Source organism: Clarias gariepinus, chromosome 13, assembly GCF_024256425.1.
Source record: "Clarias gariepinus isolate MV-2021 ecotype Netherlands chromosome 13, CGAR_prim_01v2, whole genome shotgun sequence".
NCBI classification, from domain to species: domain Eukaryota; kingdom Metazoa; phylum Chordata; class Actinopteri; order Siluriformes; family Clariidae; genus Clarias; species Clarias gariepinus.
The window spans coordinates 11,859,329-11,872,218 of NC_071112.1; the positions used below are offsets into that span (position 1 = coordinate 11,859,329).

At 37.9% G+C, this 12,890-nt stretch overlaps 1 protein-coding gene across 5 annotated transcripts in view; it reads right to left on the reverse strand.

Moving 5' to 3' along the window:
* ttll5 (tubulin tyrosine ligase-like family, member 5) overlaps nt 1-12,890 on the reverse strand; it is a 102,310-nt gene that overhangs the window by 75,991 nt on the left and 13,429 nt on the right. For all 5 annotated transcript variants that reach the window (XM_053509713.1, XM_053509712.1, XM_053509710.1 and 2 more), the window contains exons 8-12: nt 6,150-6,219; nt 5,979-6,063; nt 4,610-4,711; nt 3,893-3,984; nt 3,476-3,583 (exon numbers count right to left, since the gene is read on the reverse strand). In XM_053509713.1, the coding sequence (XP_053365688.1) occupies nt 3,476-3,583; nt 3,893-3,984; nt 4,610-4,711; nt 5,979-6,063; nt 6,150-6,219 (457 nt within the window). The remainder of the gene's footprint in view (nt 1-3,475; nt 3,584-3,892; nt 3,985-4,609; nt 4,712-5,978; nt 6,064-6,149; nt 6,220-12,890) is intronic.

Consider the following 12,890-nt stretch of genomic DNA (forward strand, 5'->3'; position numbering starts at 1 on the left):
GAATACTGTACACACTTCCCTTTAATGTATAGGATATATAATACTTCGCTGACAAGCAAACACCTCACATTTCTTTTTTCCATGTAATTATTCTGATTTACAGTTAAGACCTGCTGTTTTTGTATGCATATGGACCCTATCTGTGTCTTGCCATATCCATTACATTCCAGTGACGTCTCCACCTGCATTGGCTGCTCTTCTGCCGTCACATATTGTTCTGACCCAAACTTGCACTGACCCCAAAGCCTGTCATACGTGTTACCACAACCTCACCCTGTGGGCTCAGTGACAAATCACTAGGGAATATGAAAAAGAGAAGAAGAAAGAGATATCATCTTTATGAGGGTGATTTTCAGATAGCGTAGCTTAGAGCTGATATACACCATTTGCCACCTAAACAACCAACACTTCTTAGGAAATTATTATGTCTACAAACATATAACAGTACTGAAAAAATAATAAATGGGCAGAGAGAGGGGTAAGGGAGAGTATAAATTAAATGAGTAGAGACAAACAGGACAGCGGACCCTGGGAGGTTTAGACAACACAGTTTAAGCTCATTCCAATATCATTACTCTCAGCTCTTAGAGGGATTGACAGAGAAAAAGGAGTATGAAGTGTATGCCAAGGGGAGAGAGTGGGAGATTAAGACCTTTAGCCAAAAAAAAGGAGTGAGGGAGGGAGCAATTAATGCCAATACTAACAGAGATAATGGCTCCAAAGAATTAAGAAAAAAAAAATCAGTCCAGTTCCGCTGCAACTCCGTATCAGGAAATCTAGAAATAGGGTGTTAAATCTACCTTAAACATATTAGTCCATGTTCTTAGCATAAAAATACTACACCTTTCCACACAAATGTTAAACTGAGTGAGAGTAAACAGTATTTTCATAAGAAATGCATTTTAATTACAAGTAAATACAGTGTTTGTAGCAGAAGCAGTGAGAGTTGGATACTTAAATATCACATTTCCTTACTGTTTCAGATTCCAGATGTACAGCAACAATCTTTTACTGACTACTTTAACTGTTTACAGTGCTATACAAAATGTACTTATCTTTACAATGTACAGTCGTAGCCAAATGTTTTGAGAATGACACAAATATTAGTTTTCACAAAGTTTGCTGCTAAACTGCTTTTAGATCTTTGTTTCAGTTGTTTCTGTGATGTACTGAAATATAATTACAAGCACTTCATATGTTTCAAAGGCTTTTATCGACAATTACATGACATTTATGCAAAGAGTCAGTATTTGCAGTGTTGGCCCTTCTTTTTCAGGACCTCTGCAATTCGACTGGGCATGCTCTCAATCAACTTCTGGGCCAAATCCTGACTGATAGCAACCCATTCTTTCATAATCACTTCCTGGAGTTTGTCAGAATTAGAGGGTTTTTGTTTGTTTGTCCACCCGCCTCTTGAGGATTGACCACAAGTTCTCAATAAGATTAAGATCTGGGGAGTTTCCAGGCCATGGACCCTAAATTTCAATGTTTTGGTCCCCGAGCCACTTAGTTATCACTTTTGCTTTATGGCACGGTGCTCCATTGTTGGAAGAAGTTGCTGTTGAAGGGTGTTTTGGTACCATTCTTTATTCATGGCTGTGTTTTTGGGCAAAATTGCGAGTGAGCCCACTCCCTTGGATGAGAAGCAACCCCACACATGAATGGTCTCAGGATGCTTTACTGTTCAGGGGTCAGGGGTAGCTCTGACTGGGGTCTGAGCTCAGTGGTTAAGGCATTGGACTACGGTTCGAAAGATCCCAGGTTCAAACCCCACAACCACCAAGTTGCCACTGTTGGGCCCTTGAGCACGGCCCTTAACCCTCAACTGCTCAAATGTGTAATAAGATTTAAAAAATGTAAGTCGCTCTGGATAAGAGCGTCTGCCAAATGCCTAAATGTAAATGTAAATGTTCACTCACCTTTTCTTCTCCGGACAAGCCTTTTTTCAGATGCCCCAAACAATCGGAAAGAGGCTTCATCTGAGAATTTGACTTTGCCCCAGTCCTCAGCAGTCCATTTACCAAACTTTCTGCAGAAGATCAATCTGTCCCTGATGTTTTTTTGGAGAGAAGTGGCTTCTTTGCTGCCTTTCTTGACACCAGAAGATCTTCCAAAAGTCTTTGCCTTACTGTGCGTGCAGATGCACTCACACCTGCCTGCTGCCATTCCTGAGCAAGCTCTGCACTGGTGGCACTCCGATCCCACAGCCGAATCCTCTTTAGGAGACGATCCTGGCGCTTGCTGGACTTACTTGGAAGCCCTGAAGCCTTCTTAACAAGAATTTAACCTCTTTACTTGCTTACTTACTAAGTTCTTGATGATCCTATAAATTGTTGATTTAGGTGCAATCTTAGTAGCCACAATATCCTTGCCTGTGAAGCCATTTTATGCAACGCAATGGCTGGACGCGTTTCTTTGCAGGTCACCATGGTTAACAATGGAGGAACAATGATTTCAAGCATCACCCTCCTTTTAACATGTCAAGTTTGCCATTCTAACCCAATCAGACTGACATAATGATCTCCAGCCTTGTGCTCGTCAACATTGTCACCTAAGTTAACAATATGATTACTGAATTGATCTCAGCAGGTCCTTTAGTGACAGCAATGAAATGCAGTCTTCCAAACCGTAGTCTAATGCCTTAACCACTGAGCTACCCCTGGCCACTTTATGGGCAGGAGTGGATTTAACCATTTTAGGGCATTTGCTTAACGCCATGTATTGCAGGTTTTTACGAGCAATTAAAGCTGTCTTTAAATCACATACAGTATGAGCTGCTACAGTGTTTATTCAGTCAGCACACATCAAATCTATGAGCTTGTTACCTTTTATTTTTTCTTAATTATTTTAATGGCTACGTTTCCTCCTGAACTGCAGCAAGCTGTGGTAAACTCTGATGTACTTCCTGACGGTTTCCATACAATTTATGATCCAGAGATTAAACAAATTTGATATAAAAAATTAAGGAATGTGGTAACCCATTCAAAAGTCAACACCAAAAGTCAAGAGGGTTAATTAATAAGAAATGAAAAATGAACAAAACCTGAGCAAAGAATGGTTTATTGAGACTAAAATATAATGTCACATGGGAATCAGATAAAACTGTTATCACACAGCAGTCTTACAGTCTCAATTTGTACAAACTAGTCTTAAGGGAATTAATTTTACTTTTAATAATGCTACTTACTTACTGGGCTGCTAAACAATTGGCAGAGAAGTGATTTTAGGCTTCACCTTAGCGGTTAACACCTCATTATTGTATTGAAAGAATAAAACTTACTGGCAAAGTATTTCTAAGTGATGTAAGCTATAAGTACAGGATACATCTGTTAAAAGTACATGAAAACAGTGATCTAAGCTTATCACCCATTCATTTTAGCTAAAATGTGACTATATAAAATGTTGCACAATACAGTAAGAATGGTTTATTGAATTTAAACACCTTTTTTAAGAATTACAATTTAACAGGGCTTACCAAAGCAGTTGTTGCGATGAGGAACAAACATCTTGCACGCTAAAGCAATCTGTGACTCTGCGCTCAGCACGGCTTTAATTATCAGGTCCTCAATCTGACTCATCAGCACTTATACACAACAGAGAACAATGTTAGCCATATAGACTGGGGAAGGTTTAATCACTAATTCTAATGTGATTGTATACATTAACTAATATTAAAATGTATTAACTCTTCATGGCGAGGCTTAATACTGTGTTTTGTTATTGTATGTTACTAAGGTGAATTATAGGAACAGGCCGGTTTGACCCAATTCCTCAAATCCTTTGTGTGTTTCTTACTTTTATTTAATTTTATATTAGCCATGTATAAAATAATACTATTTTGCAGTATAATAGAACAGGTGAGCGTGATCCAATAACTTTATTCTCTACTCACATGTGGTGTCCTTGCCCCCCTGCTTTAAATATCTCAGCATTGCACTCATGCTCCATTTGTTCCCATAATCCTCTACTTCAGGGTCATCACAGCTGAAAAGCAAGACAAGGTCCTCAATGTCTGACTTTGCCAAAACAGCACTGAGCAATGAGCAGAGTGTAACAATGTTGACATGATTAACAAACAAGGGGGATTATCTCACATCTGAGGATGCATTCCTTTTCCGGTTGGGAACGAGGAACAACAGTGAGTGATGATTTAACTGTTCATGACAGCTAAAATCTTTTCCAATTAGCATCACATTTATCTACATCTACTACATGAACTAACTCTAAAAGAATATAGGATGAAAACCCCATACAGCGAAAAGATCCTGAAACTTTTTAGTTTTAAACTACAGAATACTTTTAAACATTATGTACTGAGGTCATGGACAGAAAAACAGGATTAGACTCTGCCTTGCATTTAAGGAAAGAGTTTGATACAAATTGACCTTTAAAACAACAAACTGATTCCTATATAAAAATTTTATGTTAGGAATTGTTAATGGATGTACAGTAACAGGATACTATACAAAACAGACTTTCCATGTAAAAAAAAAAAAAAAAAGTTTTAGCTTTTAGCACACAAAATGAGTAGTATAAACAAACCACATAGTACATAGTGGTACTCAGCAGGTACAAAATGGTACTAAAGATAGAATCAATTAAACCTTACCTAACATAGTCACTACTCTTCTTGTTTACACTGTAGTTGGTAAGGTGCATGAATTGGTTCTTGATGTTCTTAACAGCATGGTCATACTTCACAGTAGCAAATCTACAAATCAGAGGAAAGAGTCAACCACAATCTGCCTCAGTAAAAACACAACATATTTTAGACAAGTACATATTACCCTGATATTTCCAATTTAGAATGATTCAACTCCACAAACATGAATAACTAATACACTTCTGACTGAGATGACAAAAACAAATCTAGGAAAAAAAGTTTTCATTCCACATCAAAACCTGTACTGTAGTGAGCTCCAAATATGCAAATGACAAAACCCAACACACTAACAATTAAGCTGAATTCTAAACGCATTTAAATACTTTTAGATTTTCTCACAAAGGTAGAATATGGTCTTGTCAGTGTGTATAGTACTGTAGTATTTTACTGAGTGGTCACCACATGTAGAATAATGGGAATTTCCTGGCATAGTGAACCCCTGAATGCCTGCAAAGCCACTGGAATGTCTAAGCTAAAAGTTGGACTGAAAATTATGCCAGAATTTAGGAAAGGTAGTTAATAATGGTTAATATAAACGTAAGCGTCACTCAGTGAAGGCCTTGCTTATGCCAAGCCTAACAGAGACAGACCAACCATTTTACACATTGCCCCAGTCAATCTGATCCCTTGGTCTCCTGCCACCACACCTAGCCAATAACTAACCAGCTCCAAACACTTTATTTCCTCAAAGCTTTCTTTAGAGCCTTTATTTCACAATATGCACAACCAAATTACAAAACTACAAAAAATGCATACAAGAATGATTGTAAAATTTAAAAACAAAAGCAATATGTTTACCAAATGGCATGTTGCATTTGTGGGTTATATAGAAATGAAGACATTACTAAGTCAGTAAAAATGGAAAATGAAACCTGTGGAGAAAAAATAATATTGGCTATTAAAACGACCAAAGGAAGTGAAGGCTTGGTTGTTATTAAACCAGAAACGATCCTGCTGCCATCTAGTGGTCACACATCTTAGATGAACATAAAAGAAAATAATTCAATGACACAATAGTAAAATAACTGGCTATGCCTTAGGACTAATTCTACTGCTATATCCATGTGCCAGTAAGAAACTCCAGCATGAAAAGTAATATAAATTGCGATGAATGACAGGCTCAGACAAATTTTGTTTCATTTTTTTTTTCTCCACAGAGTACAACAAATTTTGCTGTGTCAGAATAACCCATATTTTAAGGATCAAATATTAAGTGTACATCTAGTGGCTTCCTTTGATTATTAACTTACAACCGTTAACTATTAACTATTAACTGAACTCTTGTAAAAACAAAAAAAAGTAAAACAGCACTCACCTAGTTAGCCCCTCTTCATAGACATAAATAATGACTGGGTCATAAGATGTCACCAACACATACAATCGCACATCAAACTTGAAATCTGGACAAGGAAAGAAAAGAATGTTAGAATGAAAAAAAATTATGTTGTTTCTGGAAAAGTGCTATTAGTTTTGTCTGCATACTCACCATCAATAAGTAATGGGTTGTTAATATACCGTGATACAAGGATGTTTTCATCCAGTGAGATTTGACTTGGCTAGAAGAAACAAAGACAAGCAAGAGTTATAAAGAAGTATTTTATTTCTGTACATAATCCTTCTGATCTCCAGAACGTTAGCAGCAGATTCTTAGGTGCTGTGGGTGCCTACATGGAAACAGACTTTTTTGTCTGGCACATTCCATGGGTGCTCCATCAAATTGGGATCTGTGGAGTGTGGAGGTGCGATTAGTCCATATACAGTGGTGGCCAAAAATATTAAGAGACAGCATATGTATGCCCTCTGCATGAAACGGGTAATGTAACTAATCAGTTATTGCTCATCTGGCTGAAGAGTTGTGCTAATTAGAATCAGCTGGTTTAATGAATTATGGAACAAATAAGTGGTGGGACTTTTACCTACTGAAGTTCACCTCTGTACAAAAAAGGGGAAAAACTAGGAAATTCTCAAAGTGAACTTCAAACTTTTTGAGCTTCACATGACCATCAAGCAGAAAGACCCCCAGTGTTTCTCTGTGGAAAGAGAAGAACCTTCCAAAATAAACCATCTTGCAGCACTCCACCAATTAGGCCTGTATGGTAGAGTGGCTAGATGAAAACCAATCCTCAGTAAAAGGCACATGACAGCCCGTCTGGTGTTTGCCAAAAGGCACCTGAAGGATTCTCAGACCATAAGAAACTATTTTTTTTTGTTTAGGTACCTTTGGCACCAATCATAGTCGCAAGTCTTTTTGAGTATGATGCTACAAAATAGTTGTTTTTCTAGAAGGTTCTCCTCTCTCCACAGAGAAAACGCTGGAACTCTAATTTTAGACTAACTGTTGGGTTCTTGATCACCTCCCTAACTAAGGTCTTTCTCCACTGGTCACTCAGTTTGGCTCTAGTAAGAGTCCTCACTTCCTAACTATTTTCATTTATGGATGATGAAGGCCACTGTGCTCATCTGGACCACAATGCTGCAGAAATTTTTCTGTACCCTTCCTCAGATCTGTGCCTCGATACAATCTTGTCCCTGAGGTCTATAGACAATGACTTCACTGCTAGGTTTGGGCACTGACATGCACTTATATAGACATGTCTGTGCCTTTCGAAATTATGACCAATCAACTAAATTTACCAACGGTGGACCCTAATCAAGTTGTAAAAACATTTCAAGGATGTTCAGTGTAAAACAGGAAGCACCTGAGCTCAATTTTAAGTGTCATGAAAAGGCTGCAAATACTTATGTACACCTGTTTTTTTTAGTTCATTATTTTTGTTTAGTATTTTTAATAAGTTGCAAAGATTTCGAACAAAAATTTTTTATGTTGTCATTATGGGGTATTGTTTGTAGAATTTTAAGGAAAAATAATGAATTGAATCCATTTTAAAATTAGGCTGTAACATAACAAAACAAAAAAAAAAGTAAAGCACTGTGAATACGCTGTGATGCACTGTGTAAAATATACATACAGAGAAACCTCGAATCGCGAGTAACAAGGTTTGTGAGTGTTCCCAAGATTTTTTTATAACTTTTGACTTGTAAAAACGAGCGAGTCTTGGTTTTTCGAGCAAGGAGTATGATGTATCACGCATGCGATTCTTGTTTTGACGCCGAGCGTCACGTGATCACAACTGAGCCAACGGTTTTTCTCTCTCTTGCGCTGCAAAATTGCTGGTAATCGTCTCCCCTGCTGGGTCTTAGTGCGGTATAATCATATCCGTGCACGTGTGTACCGTTTTCTACAACACTGTGACCACGTGTGTGTAAAACATTTTATTTTGTGTTTACAGCACGCGTGTACTAATTCTTATAACACACATGTATGCGCGCTCTCTCTCTTTCCCTTGCTTTAGCTGTGTATGCGCTGTGTTTGTGAACCAGCACAGTGTCAAATTACGCGTGTGCGTGCGCACACACACACAAACAACGAGAGGCTCAAACACACACACAGCGCCTGCGCACATAAGAAACACTTATCTGTCGGGATTTATTTGAACTTTTTTTTCATTAGAAGATTAAAAATCCGTTTTCTTCCCCAGCCTGTCATGTGTGTGCGCGCGTAATTTGACACCATGCCGGTTCACAACACACTCTTTCTCTCGCCTTTAGCGTGTGTTTGTGACCCAAACACACACACACACACACACACACACACACACACAGTGCCTGCGCGCATAAACAAAAACACTTATCTGTCTAGATTTATTTTTACTTCTTTTTAAAAGTAAAGTGCAACAAATTCTTAAACTTGTTTCATTTTTAATTTATATTTTGTGTTAATTATTTTTATGTATTTATTTCATTTTTTTTTAAAGGAAAGGTGTACAGGACAGTGGTGAGACCAGCGATGCTCTACGGCTTAGAGACAGTGGCGCTAAAAAAAAGACAGGAGGCAGAGTTGGAGGTAGCAGAGCTGAAGATGTTGAGGTTCTCTTTGGGAGTAACAAGGATGGATAGGATTAAGAATGAGTGTATCAGAGGGACAACCCACGTTAGATATTTTGGAGATAAAGTCAGAGAGGCCAGATTCAGGTGGTTTGGGCATGTTCAGAGGAGAGATTGTGAATATATCGGTAGAAGGATGCTGAGGTTGGAACTGCCAGGCAGGAGGTCTAGAGGAAGACCAAAGAGGAGATTTATGGATGCAGTGAGAGAGGACATGAAGTTAGTTGGTGTGAGAGAAGAGGATGCAGAGGATAGGGTTAGATGGAGGCAGATGATTCGCTGTGGCGACCCCTGAAAGGGGACAGCCGAAAGCCAAAGAAGAAGATTTTTATGTATTTTTTGAGGCTGTGGAACAAATAATTTAAGTTTTTATTATTTCTTATGAGAAAATTAAATTTGGTTTGGAATACGAGCCCACTAAATCAGTCCACTAACTAGTTCAGTAGTTCACTTCAAATAATGAAACTCTCATAGATTCATTACACAGAGACTGATAAATTTTAAGTGTTTATTTTTTTCATTTTGATACAGTTAATAAAAACCCAAAAGTCAGTATCTCAAAAAATTTTAATATTGTGATAAACTTCAACATTGAAGGGAGATTCATGGTGTCACACTCTAATACCCCTATCTCACCTATGCGGTTTGACTCACGGTGAGATGGGATGTTAGGCACCGTGAGCTGCCGCGATTGCCTGCCGATGTTCTGCAAGGTCTGCAAGCCTCCACGAGGAAAGATAAAAAAGTAATCACAACGCAAAAACGTGCGGTGAATCATTATGAACTCTACTTCTGGCCACCACGCGAAACCACATAGGTGAGATAGGGGTATAATCAGCTAATTAGCTTGAAGCACCTGCAAATGTTTCCTAAGCCTTTAAATGGTCTCTTAGTCTGGTTCAAGAGGCTGCTGTATCCAAGCACATAAATGAATGTAAGAAAACAATGTTGTAGAAAAAGATGCACAAGCAATATGGATAACTGCAGCCTTGAGAGAAGTATGAAACAAAGCCCATTCAAGAATTCGGGGGAGATTCACGCTGGAAGGAGTGGACTACAGCTGGAGTCTAGCCTCTGGGCTGGAGTCTTACCTGGGCTAAGGACAAATAGGACTGGACTGTGGCTTAGTGCGCCAAAATCCTCTTTTTAAACGAAAGTAAACACATACAAAACAAAATATGACTGATAAATAAGAAAATAACTATTTTAACTATTATTAAAATTATTTGCATTAACAACAGTGGTCACGTGCAGTCATTAAGTATCACATAAATTAGTTGTTTGAGTCCTGTACACCATCCTCACTATAAAGCATAATAGTGGATCTCTTATGTTTTGGGCCTGTTTGAGCTCCAGTGGCAATAGGAAGTTAATTAAAATTGATGGCAAGATGAATACGGCATGTTATCAGAAAATACTGGCAGACAATTTGCATTCTACAGCATGAAGGCTCCGTATGAGACACACTTGGATGTTCCAGCATGTCAATGATCCAATGCACAAGGCCAATGGCTACAGCAGAAGAAAGTGAAGGTGGTCATCACAGTCTCCTGACCTCAATATTACTAAGCCATTTTGGGGAGTGCAGTTCATGCAACACATGAAAAAATTTTACAGGAACTAGAAGCATTTTGACAAGAAGAATGGGCAGCTATGCCACCCGAGAGAATTAAGGACAATTATTACAATAGACTGCAAGCCATCATTGATGTTAAAGGGAGCAGCAATACACCATATAAAGAACTAAAAGGTATGCAAACATTTGAACAGGGATTATTTTCTTATTTTTTTATTGTCATCTTTTATTTGATTGTGCCATTCTGTTATGACTTGCATATGAACAAAATCAATTTTCTCACTTATGTTTTCTTAAAAAATTTATATGTATATATATATATATATATATATATATATATATATATATATATATATAAATAAAGGGACGTTTTTTTTTTTGCTGAGTGTGTGTGTATATATATATATATATATATATATATATATATATATATATATATATATATATATATATACACACACGTCCCTTTTTCAGGATTGTGTATTTCAACAATAATGTTGTAAAAATCCAAATAACTTGACAGATTTTCATTGTAAAGGGTTTACACTATGTTTTCTATGAATGTTCAATTAACCATAATCAATTAATTAACATGCACCTGTGGAATGGTCGTTAAGACCTTAACAGCTTACAGAAAGTAGGCATTTAAGGTCACAGTTCTAAAAACGCAGGACACTAAAGAGACTTGTCTATCGACTGTAAAAAACACCCAAAGAAAGCTGCCCAGGGTCCCTGCTCATCTGCGTGAACATGCATTAGGCATGCTGCAAGGAGGCATGAGGACTGCAGATGTGGCTAGAGCAATAAATTGCCATGTCCGCACTGACGCCTAAGACAGCGCTACAGGGAGACAGGAAGGACAGCTGATCATCCTCACAGTGGAAGACCACGTGTAACAACACCTGCACAGGATCGGTACATCCGAATATCACACCTGCGTGACAGGTACAGGATGGCCACAACAACTGCCCGAGTCACACCAGGAGCACACAATCCCTCCATCAGTGCTCAGACCGTCCGCAATAGGCAGTCCATGTTTGTGTATATATATATATATATATATATATATAGTAAATATTTGTATGAACACTAAAAGAGTACATACACACATACATACACACACACACACATACACACACATATATACATATATATATACACATATATATATACACATATATATATATATATTATATATATACACATATATATATATATACACATATATATATATATATTATATATATACACATATATATATATATATATTATATATATATATATATATATATATATATATATATATATATATATATATACATATATATATATATATATATATATATATATATATATATATATATATATATATATATATATCAAATACACACTCACCTAAAGGATTATTAGGAACACCATACTAATACACTGTTTGATCCCCTTTCGCCTTCAGAACTGCCTTAATTCAACGTTGCATTGATTCAACAAGGTGCTGAAAGCATTCTTTAGAAATGTTGGCCCACATTGATAGGATAGCATCTTGCAGTTGATGGAGATTTGTGGGATGCACATCCAGGGCACGAAGCTTCCGTTCCACCACATCCCAAAGATGCTTTATTGGGTTGAGATATGGTGACTATGGGGGCCATTTAAGTACAGTGAACTCATTGTCATGTTTAAGAAACCAATTTGAAATTATTCAAGCTTTGTGACATGGTGCATTATCCTGCTGAAAGTAGCCATCAGAGGATGGGTACATGGTGGTCATAAAGGGATGGACATGGTCAGAAACAATGCTCAGGTAGCTCGTGGCATTTAAACGATGCCCAATTGGCACTTAGGGGCCTAAAGTGTGTCAAGAAAACATTCCCCACACCATTACACCACCACCACCAGCCTGCACAGTGGTAACAAGGCATGATGGATCCATGTTCTCATTTTGTTTACGCCAAATTCTGACTTTACAATTTGAATGTCTCAACAGAAATCGAGAGTCATCAGACCAGGCAACATTTTTCCAGTCTTCAACTGTCCAATTTTGGTGAGCTCGTGCAAATTGTAGCCTCTTTTTCTTATTTGTGGTGGAGATGAGTGGTACCCGGTGGGGTCTTCTGCTGTTGTAGCCCATCCGCCTAAAGGTTGTGCGTGTTGTGGCTTCACAAATGCTTTGCTGCATACCTCGGTTGTAACGGGTGGTTATTTGTCAAAGTTGCTCTTCTATCAGCTTGAATCAGTCGGCCCATTCTCCTCTGACCTCTAGCATCAACAAGGCATTTTCGCCCACAGGACTGACGCATACTGGATGTTTTTCCCTTTTTACACCATTCTTTGTAAACCCTAGAAATGGTTGTGCGTGAAAATCCCAGTAACTGAGCAGATTGTGAAATACTCAGACCGGCCCGTCTGGCACCAACAACCATGCCACGCTAAAAATTGCTTAAATCACCTTTCATTCCCATTCTGACATTCAGTTTGGAGTTCAGGAGATTGTCTTGACCAGGACCACATCCCTAAATGCATTGAAGCAACTGCTATGTGATTGGTTGATTGGATAATTGCATTAATAAGAAATTTAACAGGTGTTCCTCATAATCTTTTAGGTTAGTGTATATATGCCAATGTTTAAGCATGACTGTGTGTTAACAGCAGACACACACAGACACACTTCTCTCCAAGATCTTGTGAGACTGTGAGACGTGACCAACT